Below are 24,550 nucleotides of genomic sequence, written 5' to 3'. Positions count from 1 at the left end.
TATCTTCCAGAGGATGTATCCCAGAAGGATTTCCCATGGGAACTAATCCCTATTTAGATGTTAAACACGCGACGAAAATCTGGAAAATCCCAAGCAGCAAGCGATTGGTCAGGCGCGAGTCCAGAACCAACCATCAGTGATTTCACTCGGCCACTGGTAGGCCTGAGAAACAAAGAATATTACTGAAATAAACTCCTGTACCGTGTGCAACAGTCCACGAGATACAATGATTAGCCATACGGCTTTGATCCTAAATCAATAAGGCACCGATAGATAAAGCACAAAACGTTTGGTACAATCAAACCTGTTTTCGAACATAACTCATTCCTAAAAGTTGTTCAAAAACTGATTTGTTCTAAACCGAAATAAATTTTCCCATAAGAAACAATATAAAATGGAATAATCCGTTCCATATCCCCAAAATAAAGCCTTTTTTAAACCTTTTTAGCTGTATTTCATGCATAAAAATGCATACAAATGCAATATAATATTATGTTAATAAAAATTAAATATTAATATTATAATATTAACAAATTTTTGTTATTTAATTTAACTTAAGCACCTTTAAACACGAATTTTTAGATGCCATTATTACGTGAATGTAAATTAACGCGGTTTTAATTAATTAATTTGATTTAAATTCAACTGTGACACGTACCGAAAAACGGTAGTATTTTTTCCGCATACGCATCGAATATGATTAAAAAGGTCTTCTTTATTGCCCACAGAGCAGAAAGCAGTGTCACAACTAGGAGATAGGCAAAGTAAGTGAAAAAATTTCCCAAGAAAAAAGGAACAGGAAAGAAAAAAATCAAAAAATTGTCAAATTTCAAAAAAAATGAAAAAGCAGTAAAGTGAGAATATAACATTGGAAATGGCATTATTAAAAAGTAATTTATTTTATTATAAATTTTATAATAAAAAAACCAGCAAAAAAACAATCAAATAACTCTTTCATTCGAAGTTATAAAGCAATAAATTGTTTCGAATACAGTATATATTCATTTGTGAAAAACTTATTTTAATAACAATTCATTTGGTTATTTGAATACGATATGAGCAGCATCTTTTTTTCTATGGTAATAAACCTATTATTCGTCATAGTAATTCTAATCTAAACAAAAATTTGTTTAAAGCGTTCGATTTTCAGGAAAATAATTTATAATTTGTATTGATTCATAATGTGCATATATTTACTAAAATATTTATAGTTATTTTTATTCAAATTAAATTTAAATTTGAGAGAGACGTTTTCATCAATAATCACTTTTTTAATCAATAAGTGTTGCAATCGATGATATAATCAACACCTCAAAATAAATACAAAAGCACGTATTATATTAGTTTTTACTAAATTTGATATTTATACTAATACTTGGTCATTTGCTACTTAATTAATTGAGAATCTTGAGTCTTGGATAATTAATTGTGAAAATGTTAACTTACTTTCTTTGTTGAACATTGTTGAATTTCTATAAAACAAGATAGATAATTTCCAGACCAATAATTTCTCACAAAATCATTAATCACATATGGTTGTCTGCCCTAAATACAGAGAAAATTCGGAACTTTGGGGTGACTTCCCAGAAACATGAAAAAATGAGTTGTTATTCCCAAGGTCTTCAATTAACATTTTGTAATAATGCTAATCAACATTTAAAAATCATGATTCCTTTCAAACACAAATAATATCAATAATTAAACAAATGTGTTTAAAGTAAAAGACTGCTGTATGTTGATACATTTTTTATTATGGCACAAATAAATCTGTGGTCAAATTAATTAAATAATGTTAAATTCATCGTTAAAGAAAATTGAAAATTTACATTTATAGTTGCCAAATTCTCATCTAATGTAATGTAAGACAGTATAGTATAATAAATAATATTATCTAACTTACGTAACAACGCGTTTAATTCAGTATCGAAAAGTAAATTAATTTATTATATCTGAATGGCCTAGATGCAAGAATAGGAATAATCTTGGGTTCCCGTGCAATCCAGATCTATATGAACTACAAATAGAGTTCCAACTCCCGATTCGCCTGGATTCCGAAATTTGGCAAAAATTTTGAAACTTTTCGACTTTCAAATTGAACCTTATTCTTTCTATTATTTTCTTAACAATTTAGTCTTTGTAATATATAATCTGTATGTTGGTCGTCTAAGAATATGTGCAGTCTCGTAGCCAGGAATAAATCATTGGGGGTTAGAGATGAAAGCTGAAAAAATTCTGACTACTCGTAGTATCTTTCTCTCTTCCTGCCAGCGCTAGGCCTATTAGCTACAGTCCAATTGTAAAAAAAATCCAGAAACGAGATGAATAACTTTCCCGGCTGTTATGAGATTTTATTAAAAATACAATTTTTATATTATTAATTATAATAAATAAAATTGTGTGGCGCCATCTGTTACGAGATTTTATTATAAAAACACTTTTGTATTATTAATTAGTCTATAACAAAAAGCAAAAGGCTTAATTCTGAGTGTAGAGAATGAATTTTTTAAAATATTGTAAATATCAATAACTATTAAAATTTTCATTAAGTCCGACCTCAATCTAAAATGCCTCGTGACCCCCACTATTTCCCATCCCTTCGACCTTTAATTACCAAAGTTATCAATGCCCCTTATATACAAATTATCATGCCAAATGTTACTTAATTTTTAACCCATCCTGCAATATTAAACGAAATAGACGCCAACACAGATCCATTTCGAGTATCAGTTATTTTAATTTTTTTGTCCAGAGGTGCCAAAACATTACGATTTCAAAAACCAGGAGTCAAAAATGGCACAATTACAATATTGTTAAAACAGCCAGGAAAGTAACAAGAAAGTAAAAATTTGAGATGATTACAATACAATACTTTTTCGTGTTATAATAGACAGAGAAGTAAAACGTAACAGTAGTTTAAGTTTGCGCGATGAAAGAGAAAGCATAAACTGTATTATATATACTGCATTTGAGCACTATCGACTAAGATAAGGGGACTTAGCTACCTCACAGCCCTCCGTAGCAACAATTTTGACGTTGTTAAGAATTCAAAAACGTCTAACCTAACAAAATTTTTACTCCTAAAATAGAGAACTTCCGAAATCAATTCTTCAGGCATAGGCAAACCTATTTACTGTACGGTATTAGTGAAAGACTAAATAAACCCAAATCTGAATCGATTTAAAAATCTCACAGAGGAAATACACAGTAGGCCTAAGTAATTTAAACGACCGAGATTATGGAAACTTATTATAATATATAATTTTCATGTTTTTCCACTATACCTCGTAAATATATAATTAATACCTTAATTATTAATTGTATTATTTACATATTCGTTAAACATAATTGTTATGAACGCGTGAACTGACAGATATTCTAACAATTTGCTTACCTTTTTCACAGACATATCCTGCCACAGTAATACCTAAACCAAGTTGATCTTTAGTTAACTGAACATCAATAGTTTCCATTTCAGGTAATTCTTCCGCTTCTTCTGGCACTTCTTGCAGTTTTTGACGATATTGATGAGGATTTCTGTCGGGAGATGTAGAATGAGATGACTGCTCCTATAAGAAATACATGGTCTTATAGCCGATTAACAGATCATTCTAATGCTGAATCATACTATAGTTAAATCTATAAATAAGTGTGTATAATTAAATATAAGTAAATGTAACAGAAACAAAGCTTATTCATACGCACGAAAATCAGTTTCATTCTAATTGATGCAAGTATCTAAATATTTGTATTAGTATAATATCTTTAAAAAAGCGAATTATAAACACGTACAGTATTTATAAATATACATATAATAATAACGTATACATAGACCCGCTTTTACGACTTAATGGATGTAAATAAAAATACTATCGTTAAATCATCCGTTGTAAATCAAATTGTGATTTTTCACAAATTGACCTTCTGTTCCTAAAAATACAAATTATTTAATACAAAAACTAATACAGTCAATAAAAGATTGCATTTAAATACAGATTTCATAGGTTATAATAAAAATTTTTTACCAGTCATAAAACTGGAGATCTAATTAAGGTATATATATACCAGCGATGGCCAAATGTATATCGTTTGCGATAGGAGATTTGCCGAGATTTCTATATTATATGGCTTATCAGAAATACACGAGAGCCGCATAAGTTATTTTTATTACGTATAGTTAAAATACTACTGTAATTATCACTGTTCTTTATTACTTAGAAAATGAAAAGAACACGTAAATCTTTTTATTCATTCTTTATTTCGTTAAACGTTATTTGATTAGAGTTCTGCAAAAATAGAACTCAGACATGATGTTTGTTGATGTCAAAGATTTGAAAACCATGGGCTTAGCCTAACTCGTAATAGGCATGATAGCAAACATTCTTCCCGTCCATATGTTTCTTGTAATAAAAGCAAGCCTTGTTACAGGTAAGAGACTTGCCTCCTTTTTATAGTTGAATACAAATATCGTTTTATAATTTTAAGTATTAATAACACATTTTAGTACTAACATTTATAATTTTACATATTCTCAAAAAGACTACCAATATATTTTAAATAAATTAAATTGAAAATTTTAAAAATAACCTATTTACTGCATCTATTATTTATATATTAATCGACCAATTAGAAATTCATGCTTTAGAGCAATCGTTTGCAATTAACGGTAAAATCAAAGCAACATAAGATAGTAATAAAAGATGTGAATAACTACATAATTATTGTATTTTCTTTAATACTAAATAAATAAGGATATTAAAAAATTAACAAAAACACCTTTATTAAATAATTCTAAATTAAAACAATTTATTATAGTCTATTTTTTAAATAGGCCTATATACATAAAGTTTGTAACTAAAAATGAATTTCAATGTAAATGTGAATAAATAATTTAGAATGTGAACCACTTTCATATTAAAAACATAAATAAATGTATTTTTGTACCGGCATGAATATATATAGCCTATCTACAGTAGATATAGTAAGGCTAACAATTGCATTAACATCTTTTGAATTAGAGTGTGTCTTTAATTTTCTCCACATAACAGACTACTTTAAAACATTCCAAGNGATTAAGCTTAACCGGAAGAATGGCTTCTACTGTACTATTTTAGATGCGATTTTTTGTTTTCAACTACGTTTAGTCTTCATCGAGTACTTAGGTGTATTAAATTGATCACATTTCAGACATTGTTTAAATATTTTTATATATTTCAATTTTAAAAATGTTCGAACTGTTTTAAATTCGAATTTGTTATTGCGTATTGGTTCGATTATAGAACGATTGTAAACGTTTCAGAAAATTGATCAAATTGAAAATAGTTCGTTTGATTTTCGGCAATTCTCTTCAGCGGTAGGTGTTATATAACAATTACTATGGTTATTGAAATATTGGATGTAAATGGGGTTTGCTTGCAAAACCTCCGCTGACGAAGTCGCGGGTAACAGCTAGTTGTCTTATAAACCTCTTTTAAGTTGTTGACAGAACAATCAAATCCAGCCCTTATTGCTAATTTTTAGTTTGGTCTTATTAAAAAGACTTTTTACAGTTATACTGTGTTCAATTCTTAAAGGAATCTCTTATGTTTAAAGTACAGTGAACTCTTCGTATAGTTATTATCCGGTATAGAGAACGATTTTGTTAGTTCTTGGTTTGCTTTAGTGAACTCGTGATATAGGAAAATATATGAATGTTTTCACTCATTGTTTTTACAGTTCACTACAAGTATATCGAGACACTATTGCATATGACCAGATTTAGAAGTGATTTTGAAATGTTTTTAGTCTGATTTATAAGTTGTGGCTTTTAACATGACTAATAACAGTCAACTACTGACCGAATTACCGAAATGTAAATGCTCTAGTCATCTTATTTGGTAGACCAGGGTTCATATATGGGTCAGCTCAAAATTTTCATGGATGATGGATGAAACTAGTTTAGCCCGCCCCACCACTGGGGAAACGGACAGTTTCCCCAGTGGTGGGGCGGGCTAAACTAGTTTCATCCATCATCCATGAAAATTTTGAGCTGACCCATATATGAACCCTGGTCTACCAAATAAGATGACTAGAGCATTTACATTTCGGTAATTCGGTCAGTAGTTGACTGTTATTAGTCATGTTAAAAGCCACAACTTATAAATCAGACTAAAAACATTTCAAAATCACTTCTAAATCTGGTCATATGCAATAGTGTCTCGATATACTTGTAGTGAACTGTAAAAACAATGAGTGAAAACATTCATATATTTTCCTATATCACGAGTTCACTAAAGCAAACCAAGAACTAACAAAATCGTTCTCTATACCGGATAATAACTATACGAAGAGTTCACTGTACTTTAAACATAAGAGATTCCTTTAAGAATTGAACACAGTATAACTGTAAAAAGTCTTTTTAATAAGACCAAACTAAAAATTAGCAATAAGGGCTGGATTTGATTGTTCTGTCAACAACTTAAAAGAGGTTTATAAGACAATTAAGCAAACTTGTAAAGTTCTTTTATAAAAAAAAAAAAAAAAAATTGATAACAAGCTTCTGAGTTGTTCTTGGTGTCGGCTGATTGTCTCTGTAGGAAAGACATTGAAAGTTTGCTTAATTGTCTAAAAAACCCCCCTTTAAGTAGTTATCAGAATAATGTAAAAATCTATTGTTTTTGAGTTTGTTAAAACTTAATTAAAATTAAGGAAAGAATTAATATAAGACCAAACGACGAAACGTTTTTCAAACAAAGTTTCACTTTATGATATTTAATAAAGCATATAATGTAATAATAAACTACTTAATTAATAAAGTATATTATACTGTTATTTAATAAATATAAAAATAAACTATTAATTTAAAAATGCTTACATTACTGTTACATTGCAGTGATGCTGTTACGATTTTCTTTATTTAATATAATTTCTTGTGTCGTGCAGTGCTTTAGATGGTTTTTGCTGTTCAAGTGTTGGTCATAGCATTTGTATCCAGTAAATGTCTTTCTACAAGGTTCACAAAATACATAATTTCTGGAGTATTCATCTTTAAATACAGGAATATTTGCATTTTTCAATTCTTCTTTATTTTTATGCTTTTTACTTCTCATATGTTGATAATACGGAATTGGTCCAGTAAACGATTTTTCACAAGTTGAACAACATTTATAGTTTGTAATTTGCATGGCCATTCTGAAAAAGAAAAATGTATTTAAGATTTTAAATATAGTGAATGCAACATTGTGATTGTGTTTTATTTACCAATTAATAAAATTTAAACAAGTTATCAAAACAGTTTCGAAAAATGTAAGAATTATTGAAACCATTATCATTTTAAATATCATTATAGATTTAGTGATATTATCTGTTTTAAATTCATATTGTAATATTATGAATATACCGCATTTTCCCGAAAATAAGACCTAACCGGAAAATAAGCCCTAGCATGATTTTTTCAGAATGCTCATAATATAAACCTTACCCCTAAAATAAGCACCGATTAAGATCGTCAGCCAGGTGGTCATATTTAATACGTCCGTTGCAGCCCACGACGGACGTATTGAATTGTGAAATAAGTAGAAGATGAGCCCGGCGTTAACGCAAAAAACCGCATCTAAAATAGTGCCGTAGAATCCGAGTTCAGGGTAATCCTTAAACCTCTCCCTCTCCTCCGCTGGGAGGGGGAATTTCGAAAAATCCCTTCTTAGTGTACTGTACATTCTCACGACGTACCCTAACTGTGTACCAAATTTCAACTTTCAACTCCTGACCTTTTGGGCTCTACGCTTATTATTATTATTATCAACCCACCTGGATTATATATATATATAATATTAATATATACCGTGTCTATATATAGACTATATATAGGCCTATTTGCCTATTTTCATAACATTTCCTGATAAATAAATAAATTGATTACTGTATATATATATATATATACATATATATATATTTAAAAAAAATTCAATTCAGATAAAATCATTTCTAAAAACTACAAAATTTATAAAATATAATGCAGTGCGACGTGGTATAAATAACAAAGTTAAAACTGTGCTTTCTGCTTACCTATTTGTTTTTAAAGTGACTGAAATTAAAACACGTTTATTCTATTTTAACGAATTAAATTAAGAAAATTGATTATATATACATTTATTATTAATTTTCTTATTTCATATGTTTATTATAACACACATATATATACCTACTTTATATATACTGTATACAGGAAGTGCAAAAGTAGGTATATAGTTGAGAATCTGAGAAATACAAATGTTTGGTGTTCATTATTATTATTTTTATTATCTTTTATTAGTTCGTATTCCTTATTCGTGATTTAATTTGTACATAAAGATAAATGTTTTTTTTTCTATTTTCTCCCTGTATGTTTTTTCCATAATAACAACTGTATACCTACTTTTGCACCCCACCATAGAGAGAAAGAGAAAGGAGAATACATAGCCTATTATAAGTAGATTTTAAATACATTTACGCAAATAATATATACTCGGTTTTAACAAATATCCTTTTCCTGTTAATGGTCTCAAATCGAAAGTTTACTGTATCTTCAAAACAATGTATTTTTTTAAATCTACTTAAATACAATTATTCACTCTCATTTGTTTCATAGCAGACACATTTGGGGTAAATAATGCGCAATTCAGATTTTTACTTTCAAAACAGTAATAGTAAATTTTTTAAAATATATTCCCAATATACATGTAAAAAATAAAATAAAAAAAGAATAATGAAACACTATCTATCAATCGCTCAAAATATCAATAGTCAAAAAAAGAAAAGAAAGTTAATAAAATTAGTAATTTAAATATATTCTGATCGATATTTTTTCAATCACTATTTTCTAACTATATTATTAATATGTTTATTATTATGTGTATCTATGTTTTTTCATTAAATAATATAGTAAATTAGGAACATACCTTCCAAATTTTTCTATAAATAAAGGTTTAAAAGAGTCCATTTTAAAGTCTTTTTAAAGATTAATGAATTTTTTTATTAGTGTTTTCGGAAGATCCATAGCATAAAGTAACATTTTTATAAACTTTTCAATCTTATGAAAGTAATTTAAATATTCTATATAAATAATTATTTTAATCAGTTTATTTAATTTAATCAGTTAAAGAGATATATATGTATATTATTTGCTTTTACTAAATACGTTTTAAATTGCATTTCTATTTTTAATATGTGATTAGTAACTTATTTACAAAATTTAATAATTATATAGAAGTAGTCACTTGTCAATTCAAATCTTAGAATGTACTATATATCATGTTTAAGTCTATTCATAAATTTTCAATTTTATTTTTAATTTAGTACTGTAAAGAAGTTTTTTTTAATTAAATATTCAATATTATTATCGAATAAGCTAATTCTTTAACAAAGAATTAAATCAGGAATTATATATGTACAAATTAATATTAATTGTCAACGTATTAAAATTCATAATAAATCATCGTTAATAAAATTTGGTATTGTATTCAAAGTGCTTGTCAAGTTAATTTATAGACTTATTTATCATTACTAGATGTCTCTCTTGTAAATTAGATGTATCTTGTAAATGAGACATCTAATAATAATAAATAAGTCTACGAATCAGCTTGGCAAGCACTTTGAACACACATTAACCAAATTTGTTAACAATGATTTAATCGACACGTAGTGTATATGGCGTATGATTCATAAGCCATATACACTGGGTGTCGATTAATTTACATTGTTAACATTGCACCATGTAAAACAGTTTGACCATCTAATCAATCAAATAAACATAAACATATTAGCTTGCATTTTTATATTTTTAACTATTATAAAATGGCAAAACGCTTAAATTTTGTAGGTAGGAGTGGGTTTAATAAAAAAATTGTAAATGCAAATAACAAGTAAAATCGTCATTAAGTCTGACCCTACTAGAGATATGATACGACACCCTTTATCTCCCCATCCAGTCGACCTTTAAACACCAAAATTTAATAGCAAAAATCCCTCTAATACACAAACCTCCCTGCAAAATTTCAGAAAATTTCAAGAAAAAGCACGTGAGTTATTAAGCTTCAAAGAAGGTAAACAAAATCGTACCACACACATACATACACTGACATCCATACATACAGAAAAAAATCTCTGAACATATTTGCATTTCTCGACGTTTCAAGCTCCCCTGAATCCAAAAATGTAAAATTCTCGAGGATCATTTTTTGACCGATCGCCATACTTTCCCTCTATTATGTATAACATCCGGAAAAGTAAAATTGAACTTACAAGTTAGTGCATCTGCTTACCCAATCAGAAAATTACTTTTTTGCCTAAATTTTCTCTCTTTCAAATCATATATGACTCCCTGATTTTTATCAGTTTTTCAATATTTCAAAATAAATTGAAAAAAACTGTATCTTTTATATACAATTATACAAATGAGCCTAAAAACTAATTAACTGAGAACATCAAAGAACTAACTGAAGTAGGCTACATATTTGGATAGCAAAAAAGTTTTACTCCAGATAACTTATAGAAATACTGTACTGAACGACACAAATTGTGTATTAAACACGAGAATCACATCTTCAGAAATTTTTTAAGTTTTATTCGGACCGTTTTAAAATAAAAAGCTTTAGCGTACGGTCAGGGGCGCCGTTAGCTGTTTGAACGCCCGTGTGCAATACCGATTATGCCGCCCCCTGTTTAACTACGATTACCTATGCTGAGCTTGCCAGAAAGGCTATTTGCCGCCCCCTAGACGTGCCGCCCGCGTGCGGTGCACGCCTTGCACGCCCGCTTACGGCGGCCCTGCGTACGGTCCGAATAAAGCTTAGAAACCGTTTTAAAACGGTTAACTTACTTTTGATCCACTAATGGGATAACAATTATTATAAGCAAATTACCATATCCCTATAAACGTTTTATATAATATTAAATATCGCCAAATCTTCGTTTAAAGAATTCTTCTATTGATTTGAATTAGTAAATGTTTTACATTCACTTGCAACTTAGCGCTTGTAATTGTAGCTTGTAACTTTGAAGTACGAGTACAATTGCAAATGTAGGGGAGACCGGGGCAAGATCGGCATGTTAAGCTTTACTTAAATTTTGTGTAATAAATACTGCTGTAAACTGAAAAAAAAAGCTTTGCATATTGTCTATTGGAATGTTACCTTACTATAGAACTGGTTAAAATCAGTTTGGAAATAAAAATAATTAAAATAATTACAACTTTACAAGAAGAGAGAAATTGACGAAGTTGCCCCGGGTATAGGGGCAAGATCGGCAACTTCTCTCTTTTTGTAAAGTTGTAATTATTTTAATTATTTTTATTAAAGTTGCCCCTGGTATAGGGGCAACAGTAATGGGGCAAGATAGGCACGTATATAAAATTATGTTATTAACAATGTATAAGTTGGAATTCACTATTAAAACAAAGAAATACAAATCCAACACCCATTTAATATTATTACAACGAAATGCAAGTTCAAAGACATATATACATGAATAACAAATGCAAACATGTTTTCATTTATCATCTGTTTGATTTTTATCCTTTGCTTCTAATGTGGCTTTATGTTGCCGATCTTACCCCGCTAGTCATGATTTCGAAACATTAAGTACAACCCTGAGAACAGAATGCCAAGCCACGATCTGGCCACGTGAATAAGTTGAAGTTACATCCTTCTAACAGGAAAAGTAACTTTCGTTATCATGGAATTATAACAAAACCTGCCAATTCAATATAAATGGAAAAAAAATATTATATGGAATTGAACGAAAATGAAAATTTGCTTGATAATTCAACTACGCTTGTTGGAGAACAATAAAAACACTACACTCAACAAGCCACCAATAAAACTCAACTGCCTAACCTATAACCAAAGTCTCCTTTTAATTTGTTTTTAAAAAAAAGCGCTTGACAAACTTGCCCCGCATGCCGAAGTTGCCCCGGTCTCCCCTAACTTTTTCGAAAGTGAAGACTTTTTGAAAAAGTTAAGCAGTACACTTTGTATTAGCAATTATTAAATTAAATACTTAATGATCCATATAAATATACTTTTAAATTATATCTTTTGAAAAAATAAACTTAATAATATGGGTTTTAAAATTTTCTATCTGTAAGCTGTTATTCCAAATACGATAAAAAATTTCCAGTTATTTAAAATATAAAGTTCCAATACAGTTTGATGGTCACGTCCTGAATTTAAATAATGACTTTTAGTTTTTGTTCTAATAGAAGAAAATAAATAAAACGCAATCTAATCAAATAATCTCGGAATTACAATAAAGCACCGAAAATCCGGATTTGGCAGTAGAAAAATAGATAGGCTAATCCTTATCAGTAGTAACTTCGCTGCTGATGTTCTTTCGGCCTTGCGTTGTTGATGTTTTAACATTCATTCAAAACTCGTAATGTTTTTATTTTGAAATTGTAATTAGTGTATTTTTAACCTGTAAATTATATTTTGAATCTTTGTAAGCATTCCTGCATTCCTTGTGAAATACTGGCTTGGCTGGTTTAGAACATCTAAACTTGAATTTACAGTATAACTTATTTGGAGTTTACAATTACTTATAATGCTAATTTACGCGTGTATATTTAAAAATCCGGATAGGATCCGGCTTCAATGAATCTGGATTTTCGACACTTCACTCTACTTTGAACACAATTTTTATGTAATTCTGTTTAAAATATAAATTATTAGATTAAAAATAAACTGTTTTCTTGAGTAAAATTACGAGTCTAAAAATTTTCATATGGAATCGTTCTTAATCTAAAGTTTTATACTATATATTTATTTCTATCTACTGAATACATACCATGTGCAACTGTAACTGAACAGGATCGAAACCTTCGGGTAATTGGTTCAGCATGTTAAAGTCGCGACTATTATATTGAGGAGTAAAAGAAAATCCGTTTTGAACAGCCTGCTGAAACATACTGATATTTCTTTCGATTTCTTCTGGATCCGATAATAAACGGGTAGGTAAAATAGGCGCAGTAGTATTTAATGTATTATAACTAGGTGAGCTAGGTTCCACAGGACGAGCAACGATCAGACGTACATGATTTCCAGACTGACGAAGTACCATAGCGACTTGTTCTGATCCCATACCTCGTAAGTTCACTTCTCCTATATGAAGAATGTGATCTCCACTTTGTAATCTACCATCCTATAACAATATAAATAGATATCAGTCAGATAAAAATTAGAAAAATAAATTATTTTGAAAAATCTTTTATATCATCTTTATTTTTATTATAATCAATAAATTTTATAATATTTATGACTCATGTCTGTAAACGTCAGGAATATGTTTTAATATCGATTGCGATTAAAACTTTTTATTACTTGATTCCATAAATGTTAAATTCATATTGCCTTATTACTTTCATTCGTTCATATGTAAACGTTTATTTAAATGATATTTCGTTAAATGTCTCCTTGTTTAAACATATTGGAAATAAAATACCAACTTAACAAAATAAGTTTTTCGACATAAGTTTTTTTATTTCGAAAATCTTAGACACAATGTTGTTACCCCATATTCTATAATAATATATATCGGGTGTTCTGGAACCTTCCAGAATGCTCTACAACCATCTGGACATTTTAAAATCTTTCTGAACGTTCTACAAACTTCTGGAACATTTTAATGTAGCAATTTTTGTTGTGAGATTCAATATGAAATCATGGTTTGAAGCTCTACTTTTATGGTATGCTTCAACAGTACAGTACAACCTAAAATATAAGTTATATTTGTCAAAGTTGAATTTATATTTGTTTCTTCTTCGCTTATATTGTAACAATTTGTCTTCTTTTGTTATAACGTTTACGTGATTTTTGAAAATCACTTAAAACTAAATCACTTTTACTCCGCATAAGTTATATATTATCAATCCAAATTGTATTTACTTGAATCCAGAAAATGTTTTTAAGCTAATTAAATGCTGGTCTTAATTTTGTCAGTGAAAGTTTTACGTTATCTCTGCTCATTAAAAAGTTACAATACAAGTGATCTTGAAAATGATTTTCAAAGTCAACAAAAAAGATCCCATCCCATTCTCCTTGCATTACTTCCTATGTAACTACTTAAACAAAATTAATATATCTTCAGTACTTTTGAAATTAAAACGGTGCAAGAGACTTTTGACTCACCCTGTATATATATATATATATATATATGAAGAATCTCGTTTTAACGGATCGCTCGGACCGCCGAAAATCATCCGTTATAAAACGAACAATGGATTTCCCGAACACCCAGGAAATATCCGTTATTCGAAAACATTTCTGTTTTTTAACACTATATATAAGAAATACCAGTATTTGAAATTATTCATTCTCTATTCTTTATCCTATAGAAACACGTATGTTTGTAACGTAGGCTACGTGTAAATTATGCCTTTTATGATTGTATAATATTATGCCATACGCGTGTACGACAAAGCTGGCAAAAATTGTACATACTGTAAGCATAAAAAGGGGCAAATCACATATGCTTTTTAGCACTTTGCTTATCTTCACGATTTGTTAAAAAACTCGTCCATCTTGGTTTCTTTTCGATGCCGCTTTTTTGTCTATTAAATACAACTATAAATATTACACCGCTTGATATTAGCAATGTCATGTACTGAACAGTCCAGCCTGTTCGTTTATGCTAAAACTCGTCAGGAAGCGTTTCACAACTTGGAAATACTCGATGGCCTCGCTAAATTTCGGCACTACACTTGGACCAGCGATTAAGTGTCCGAATGATTCCTCCTCAACTGTATCAGTCAGCTGACTCTCTTCGTACAATTCTTCAATTGTACATATCCCAAATGGAACAATTGCATCATCAAACTCTGCAAATTTCCAGAAACAAATATCCCAAATATTAACTAAACATTGAAACGTTAAAAAACGCGAAGTTTACAATAGATTTTGGGTAGAAAAAATTCGTTATTTCGAGTAACGGATCCGCTAAAAGGAGGTAAAATTACATTGATTTGGCGGGATCTGGAAAAGATCCGTTATTCTGAGAAATTCGTTGTTTTGCGATCCATTAAAACGATATATATATATATATATAGGCTATATATATGTTACCAAAATAAATTGAAATTTTTAAAATGTATAAAAATTCAAGATAATAAAATAATACAAATATTTAATTTGCTTAATTCTTAAAAAATGTTGCCTTTTTACTACAGAACTAATATATTTATAGTTATATGTACTTTAGGTGAAAAGTATCATATGACTAGAATATAAGATAAAAAATTAAAATTAAATTAACAGTAATTAATATGATATACTATATAATACAGCAAAACTGCCGAACTCGTAAAACTGTTTTAGGATGTATTACAATATCCGAAATACATGATAAGTTGGCAGATAAGATAACAAATAAAAACTTTTTTATAGCTAAACAAACTTTTTGAAAAATAAAATTTTTTATAGCTTAGGAAATTTGGAGAATCGATTTTCTAAGCGAGTTTAACGCAAGCAATGAACGTACATTTTATCATTGAATAGGAAATGACGAGAATCATTTCCTATTCGCTTCCAAAAATTATATAGTGTCGCCATGAAACCTCTGCAAATTTGAATAATTGAAACTTTCTAATCGAGCCATATAGCCTAATATTATCAAATGCACGTTAAACGACACATAAGTAAATAGTTTATGTCAGTAATTTCTTGTGTGAGTTTGTGTACTTGTTGCTTGTTTATATTGCTATTTATGTTCATTGTTGGTAATTAAACAATTCAAAATCCCAAAACTGAAAATGACAATATTTCAAAAAGCATGGTTCGTTGGTACTAACTTGTAAGTTACCTCTTAGATCAATAGTAACTCATTAATCGGTTACATTTGTACAAGGTAAAAATATTCGATAGATGCGGTATTCGATACAATATACAACAGTTGGTATATGATGTATTCTTATATCATCAACTTTAATTGCTGATATAAGAATGGAAACCAATATAAGTTATAAATTATAATAAATTTTAACGTTTTCCAAATGTGTTATAAGTTACATAAAGCTCTTAAGACGTGGAAAAGTGAAGAAATCGAATACCATTAACAACCCTGTGGATGATGATGTTACTTCAGATAAGGGATCCCGAGGGTGCTCTCTTAAGCTGGCTCATTTTATTATTCTCCTTAGTGATTATAATGATAAAGAGTTGTTCTAATAACAAACAAGAATTTTTGTCTGAAATGAACAATGAATTAAATGAAAGAGCAAATCTAATTGAATATTGTGCAACAATAATAAAGATAGCTTATCCTGTTAGAAAATAATTCGAACAGGCTACGAGAAAATCATAATACGCTGCTAAATTATCTTGAGAGTGCTTATATGCCAGTTGATTTTTTAGATTTAAAAACATTTTTTCTTCAATTATTTTTACTTCCACGTTCTTTTATAAATTTATGTTTATATCCTTGTCTACTTGGACCTTGTTTATTAAAATAGGACTTATTACACCGGTGTACAGTGTAATAAGTCCTATTAATAAACAAGGTCCAAGTAGATAAGGATACAAACAGAAATGTTTTTCTTGTAATATTAGGCATTCAAGAATTAATTATAAATGCATTAACATAACAGTAACATATTTAAAGTATAGTATATCGCAATGTAGCTACTAACCTGTGATGTACAGTACTTAATTATGATTACTTCTCATATACTCGTATTTTCTTATTATAAAAAATAATACCATATATTTTTATAGTTAAGAAGTTATTAACTGTTATTACGTAAATATTTATTAAATGAAAATGAAAAATATTTTAATACTAGATAATGTATTTTGAGCTTGCAATATATTAAATAATTAAACATTATTTAATACATTTCAAGCACAATATATTAGCCTATAAAGCCTATAGACATTAAATAACCATTATTATATCATTGTGAACATATTAATAGATATTATCAACTAGATTTGTGAACGTAAACCTACTGTGATGTCACATAACCGCACTAAGTACTAGTTACAAATTGAGTAATTTAGAACATCCTTATTGAGTAATTAAACCTTTTCCTTATTATAATAAATCCATAGTATCATTTCTTCGAAAATGTATTGATTAATTAGTTATTTTTGGCGGCATTAAAGTTAACTGGAATAAACAACATTTTTAATTTTAAAATAATTATATTCAAATGAGATAATTATCACTATTTTAACGAGCGGAATTAATATTTAAAAAGGACAAACGCAAACAGACATTTTATAGAGATTTCATGACGCTTAATATAAATTTTATTTCCTTTAAAAACTTAGTAATGGACAATATTATTTTCAGATCCAGATTCAGATAAATAATCGATTGGATTTGTTTTGCAATTGGCATCATAGTTATGAGCTATAAAAAAATCCTAATCTCCCACTGTGAATTAAACTATATGGACAATAGATCATTAAATTCGTAGCCTACATACTAAATCAAACCCCAAAGTTTGAAAGTTCTGTTATGAATTTTAATGATCAATTTTCCAATTTCATTGGATTTAGACTCAATTCGTTATAAAGTTTTTCACCTTTTTACTTATATATTTACGAATAGGGCTTGGTCGGTAAGATTGAAACGTAATAAGTTCAAATTTTTATTATGTGGTCATGACCATCTTACCAATCAAACAGGCTACTTTCGTAAACTGCCGAATTGCAGAGACTTTTTTTTTAATGACAATTCAAATTAGAGTACAGTACCTCATTGTTTAAATTTTTTTTTTTACATTTAGTGGAGCACTCCCTCTGACCTGTAGCATTAAATGCTACTGGCTTGAGGTACTCCTCTTTTAATTAACCCTGCTTCGCATATGCTTTGCAGGTAACTCATTGTTTATTGAATGCGAATGAGACTTTCCAATATACAGTACATCATTATGTATCAATATATTGGAAAGTCTGATATATATCATACCTCGCGGCAACAAATTTAACCTAATGGCGAATTCGGCTGGCTGCTCTAACGAGCAGCAGGAATAGATTAATGTCATCATCATTCCAAACAGAATAATCAACTAATCACAGTAGGTGAATGATCCAAACAATTGTTCTATTCTGTCCAGTCAAACAGAAAGAAACAAGAAAAACACTCCGACAGTATATTAGCGTAGCCAGCTAAATTCGACATAACTAAACAAGATCTGATTAACGATGCGGCCAGCAAAAATAAAGAAAAATATTTCCGGCAAAAATTATATGAAAAATATGTAGATCTAAAACTCAAATTCATATCCTTTAGGCTGCAGTAGATGTTACTGACGACAATACGGTCCATACTATTTTCTTCGTTGGTAAAATATTATATATACAACCAATGGCAAATACAAAGGAGGGTTACAGGCAGGAGCGAATTCTCTGGGCTCGTTTAGCATGCGCCGCATGCTTAAGAGAAAGTTTTGACTGTCTATATAAGCCCCCTTTGAGTACGTCTGGATCCTCTTCAAGATTCAACTAGTCTACAAATTTATTAATTCGTATTACCTGTATATAGATTTTATTAAAATAAAAAAACTTATGATTATGCTTATAAACTAAACAATAAATACTGTATATATTGCTATTTAAAAAAAAAAAGAATACAGTATTAGAATTATTGTATATTGATTAAATTTATGTTATGTCGTATAACGATAATTCTCATTTGTAACTTCGATTAATTCCCATTATAAAAATCCAGCAACGAGTTGCTTAACTTTCCCGGCAACATTTGGTAGCGCCATATGTTATCATATTTTATTTAAAAACTTTTTATATTTTTAACTATTATAGAATGGCAAAAAGCTTAATTTCGAAGATAGGAATGGGTTTTATAAAAAATTGTAAATGCTAATAACGAGTAAAATCGTCATTAAGTCTGACCCTACTGCGGATACATACGACTCCCTTTATCTCCCCACCCCGTTGACCTTTAATCGCCAAAATTTAATAGCACCAATCTTCCTAATAAACAAACCTTCATACAAAATTTCAGAAATTTACGACAAAAAGCACAAAAGTTATTAAGCTTCAAACAGGGTAAACAAAATCGTACCACACACCACATACATACAGAAAAAAACCCCGAATTCGTTTACATTTCTCGACGTTTCAAGGTGTCCTAAGTCTAAAAATGTAAAAATCATGCGTGGTCATTTTTTGACCGATTGCCATACTTTGCCGGGAAAATAAAATTTGTATAAAGTTATAAAATTAAATTAATAAAATTTACTTATTAAAAATTATTTCTAAAAATAATTTAATAATAATTCAAAAAATATATATATTAAAAATTTAAAACATTCATTTAATGCAAGTGAAAATAAAATTCAAAAAGTAGTTAAATGTTAGAGTCATTATAATTATTGGAAATACAATCTAATTAAAACATTTATTATATAATTCAAATTTTTAAAAAATTTTCAAAATCTAACATCATCTTTATATAATTATTGTATTTCAAAATTATGTGATGTAATAAATTAATTTTTAATGCATTTAAAAAATGAAAAATATAGTTTGCCTAGAAGCAGAAAATATTCTGGTCAAACTTTATAATAAATACTATTATTAAATGTCTTTATCAAATAACAAAACGTGTCAATAGCACATTCAATTCAAAATTTAATATTAGTATAACACAAACCCATAAAAATCCATCATAATTTTAATTAGCNAACAGAAATTTTTAGCCCTAAAAAATTTAATCTTTATTTTTTCAAAAAAAAAATATATATATATATATAACAGATTTGTTCAAGTAACGATAAAAATCTAGTTTTTTTATTAAATAAAAATAAAATAAAAGAATTTCAGGTCTATAATTTGAAAATAATAAATCGATATCAAATCGTATTCTCATACGATAAAAATAAAATTTTTCTCTTATAAAACTTTATTGCATCGAATTATTTAATGCAAATGTTATTTTTTAAACATGTTTTTATTTAAATCTAATGACTCCAAGACTGATGATTTTATCCTCATTCATTTCTTTGCTTTATGCTTAATTCACGTTTAATTGTCCACCTCCTTTTTCAATAGGAGACTTATTCTTGCTCATTTACATCGCTTAACATCAGTAAAGTTTTCCTCAGAATCTAGCTTGTAATTCTTCAAATTCAAAATAATAATAATAATAATAATAATTTGGAAATACAGTATTACAAATCAATCTCAATTATATACAACATTAAAATTCTAATATCTAGACAGAAAATCCAATGAAAATGAAACATTTGTAAATATCAGGAGCTATATTATTATCTCGAATGAGAATAAACTATATCCATTTATAAATCTTCATTTCATCTATATCATTTCGGAGGGGAACAAACTATACTATGCAGAAAAGACAAATTAATGATATTCTTCATACATAATATAATTCAAAATTCTAGATAGAAAATCCTACCTAAATATTTATAAGTCATCATTCAATCTATATTATCTTGGAAGAGAACAAACTAGATTATATATAAATTTGATCCACACAAACAAAATTAAATTTGTTCAGAACAGAGGAAAAAAATCTTAAAAAAAAAGAAAGAAATTCTAACTTTCTCTTCTCCAAACCTTAATAATTTATTTTTTTTTTTTAATAGAATGTTTATCATATTTTGAATAACTTAAAAATATACACGCCATTAATATAGATTTTTTATAGCATTAAAAGAAGAAGTATTTTTTTTATAAATATTTGATTATATTGCTGTTCCCCCTTTATGTAGTAAACAGGTGATGGAAAAATTAATAAAGAGCACACATCATAAAAATCGAAACGATCTCTGACATTTAAAATTGAGGAAAATTAAAATATAATAGAAATCAATAACGCAGAATAAAATATAACATAATTAGGTTATGTAAAAATATAACACCAATTCATCAATTAACATTCAATTTTAATTGCTAATTAAATAACTATGGTGGAATTAAATATTTAACCTTATCAATATTAGTTAAAGCGATTAAAAAAAGCGAAATATTAAAAATTTTTATATGCAAATTGAATCTTAAATTCATAAAAACATTCAACGCTAACTGTTGAGTAATCGTTAATATTTATAACTATAAACATAAAAATCAAACAGCTGATTTCAACGTATCTGCTAATATTGATAAGGATTTATATTATTTACTTACCGCATTTTGGGTAATTTAATAGGTAAATAATTTCGAAAAAGAAAAAAATGATACATATATGAATTTAATTAAAACACTAGCTTTAAATTCAAGACCATTCCTTATAACCTTGTTCTTAAGGATAACCTACAAAGATGCTACTATCCTGCCATCTGGTGAGATTAAATATAGTTAAAGGGAAATTATATACGCTATTCATAATTTTAATTATATTTTTTAAATGTATTTATAAGAAATTATTTATTGTTAATAATTAATTGAACTATAAAAAATAAAGAATAAAACTTATTTATTATTACTATTATTATTATTTATAAATAAAAAATTGTAAGTTTCAACGATATTGATTTTAATAATAAAATTACATCTGTATGTTTCTTAGATATTTACAAAATTTTTTAGAATTTTTAAATATAAAAAATAACAATTTGCTGCTGAATTAAAAGAAAAAAAATTATAAACCAAGAAAACTTGGAACTTGTTTTTTATTTTAACGAAAAAAATGTTTGAATATTTAATTTAATTCTGTGCTACATGTGAAAGTCTAGACATATATTTAAGTAGTTTATTAGTGTCAGATGATTATGGAAAAAATGGACTAGAATATAAAAATTATATTTAAAAATTATAATTATAAATCAAAAGAAATATATATTTTAAAAACATTGAAATATGTATTTTTAAAAGGCGCAGAATGATAAACGCCACCATTCCAAACAAATCGAAGAACAATTGAAAGGATAGACCTAAAAATAATTGGATATATAATGTAAAATCCAATGAGGAAAAAAGCTCTGCTAAAAGATAACTGGCTTGTTAAAAAGAAATGAAAAATAAAAATTAAAAACTAATGATCACATTAACTTATTCATTTAATTAAGGATAATCATTGTAAGAATAGGATATATCCTAAGAATAAAATATTCCGTTTGTAAAGAAAGAAAAAGTTTAAGTTTCAACATTAAAAAAAATTAAAAAACAGATTTAACGTTAAAAATTTGTACAGTTTTGCTACATACAAAATTCATAATTTATAGAAAAAATATTTTTATGATAAGTTTTTGTTTTTACTTAAATTTACATAAATAATTTAACTTCTGATTTCCAAACTTATATGTATGTGCGAAATTTTTAAATTTAAATTTTAAATATTAATAGCATATAAGAATGTCCTGTTTCATATATTTTATAAGAAATTAGGAAGTTTTGTAAGAAGGAAGAAAAACTGTAGTAGAAAAAACTAATTTCAAATGACTTTTATTAAACATTGAATATCTATTTGATACATTTTTTGTTTTTTTAACTATTAAAATGGCTGTGAAAAGGACTCGAGTATAATTATGTAAATTTCTTAAATCTACATAATTACACTCCAGGTTTTATAGATGTCTTATTAAATTTTCTTATATAAAGTCATGTAGAAAAAATTTAATTTTAATGCTAATTTGTTTAAAAAAAAAAACACACACACACCAAAAATCAGAATTTAACAAATTTTATTCGCTCAAAAAAATCATAAGGCTCGTTGAATTATTATTTTAAAATATTTAAATTATAATGGATTTCTTAGTTTTTCGAATTTATCATAAATTGTATCGATTTAAATAAAATCAAATATTTTAAAATTATTTGATGTTATTCACGAGAGTACAAACTGCTTTACAGATATATTTTTGTGAAATAGTATTTTATATACAAAGAATTTGTGCAAATAAATTTTTCTTTTGTAGATTATATTTCTATATTCAGGAAAAGATTCAGATTAAACATAAGCGTATAAAGTTTCTATTCTTCAATTTGAATGATATTTTTTTGCTGGATAAGCTCATTTTTCTCAGATTTCTGTTCCAATCGCATTAAGGGATCACTCAAATATGATGTCACCAATTTTAAGTCCTTTTTGATTACCTACTTCATCCTAGTCACATTTTTTCACCAATTTTTAGACACCTCCTTGCTGATGTCTCCTTTGATCTGCTACCACGGTATTAAAATCGAGAATTTCTGTAAAACAGATCTACGGTACATTAATTTATTCACATTTTCTGCCAAGACGAAGCTAATTTTAAAAACTGGCAATTAAAAAAAAAACAAAATTTATCGATTTACCATAGAAGAGTAATCTAATGACATTATACTAAGTAATTCCTAGACTGAAGAGGTTATATATTGGTATATCTCTTAGTGATATCTTTATATGTAATCTGTACCCGTAAAGGTTGAATTGCTGCCATTATCCTTTCGTATTAAAGGTTCAATTAGAACACTTCCAACACATATTTAGCGTAGCGCTTTAACTGAAGTGTAATTATTTAAATACGCAAGCACTTGCTATGTGATCATTGATCAAAATACTTCTGCATAATGGTTTTGGTTAAAAAATTATTTCAAATAGGAAAATTTTTGAGAATCTTTAGGACATCATCTTTCTATCAGTCCCCCACCTCCTCCACAATCTGTCATGAGATTTGTACTGTACATAGCACAGGATCACATAAGATTACGCCTTTTTCGATTTATGTTTATTAATACTTTACTATGAGGATAAATTTTGATTTGATACTACTAATTGATATGAAGCGTTCTTAATGAAATAATATATTGTGAAGTTAGAAAGAAATGTTTTGAAAAAACAGGGAGATAACATGAAAAACTCTTGTAAAGTGCGCACCCTTAGAAACAGGGTAGATAAGAGTATGCAATATGGGATCTAAGAGTACGCACCCTTTATAAATTATTTCTAAGATGCAATTGTATATTGGATTTTATAATACGGTACTGTTGTTTGATAATAGGCAAAATAGTTTTTAGATAAATTATTTTTCATCTTTTACATTTAAAAATACACATGCTCTGCAGCTCCCAAATTTTCCGACTACTGATCAGAAAATATGGGAGAATCAGGAAACAAATCATTATCCACATAATTTTAATTTTAAAAAATATATATTTTTTTGAGATGAACTGGTACGGAAACAAATAGTAGTCAAATTCTCATTTGTATAGTTATCTGGTGTAAAGTCAAACGTGTTTAAGGTTGAAATATTCTCAAACACATTTTTAATGAAGAACAATTTCGAAACAATTCAATTGTATAATTTATAAAGAAGTTTGTTGTGATTTCAGATAAGCTACCTGGATTTCTGTTTTGTTCTTTAGCAATTCTTTTTGAACTTTTTCAGTGTGTGTGTTTGTTTTTTGTTTGTTTTATCACTATTTTCTGCGTCATAAAAATTGTACTTTGTTTTTTAATAAAACAATAAAAATAAATTATTTTATTTATATGATAATGGCAGATAGACCGGCTATGAATATTGTTAAAGTTGAGAAGATGAGAAGAATTGAAAAGATTTTGTAGTTTATTATGTTATGAAATCGGAAATATAGCTTCATTATTTAGTAATTTGATTAATCGAACAAATTAT

General features: G+C 27.8%; 1 protein-coding gene across 1 annotated transcript in view; it reads right to left on the bottom strand.

Annotated features, from left to right (window-relative positions):
- Positions 1-24,550, bottom strand: part of LOC111634795 (multiple PDZ domain protein-like) — a 194,199-nt gene that overhangs the window by 104,089 nt on the left and 65,560 nt on the right. The window contains exons 4-5 of the mRNA XM_023379630.1: positions 12,799-13,152; positions 3,392-3,566 (exon numbers count right to left, since the gene is read on the bottom strand). Of these exons, the coding sequence (XP_023235398.1) occupies positions 3,392-3,566; positions 12,799-13,152 (529 nt within the window). The remainder of the gene's footprint in view (positions 1-3,391; positions 3,567-12,798; positions 13,153-24,550) is intronic.

Source organism: Centruroides sculpturatus, unplaced genomic scaffold, assembly GCF_000671375.1.
Source record: "Centruroides sculpturatus isolate CEXI.00-Female unplaced genomic scaffold, Cexi_2.0 scaffold790, whole genome shotgun sequence".
Taxonomy (NCBI): Eukaryota; Metazoa; Arthropoda; class Arachnida; order Scorpiones; family Buthidae; genus Centruroides; species Centruroides sculpturatus.
The sequence above is the reverse complement of the archived record's forward strand: the minus strand, read 5'-3'. Positions and strand labels throughout refer to the sequence as shown.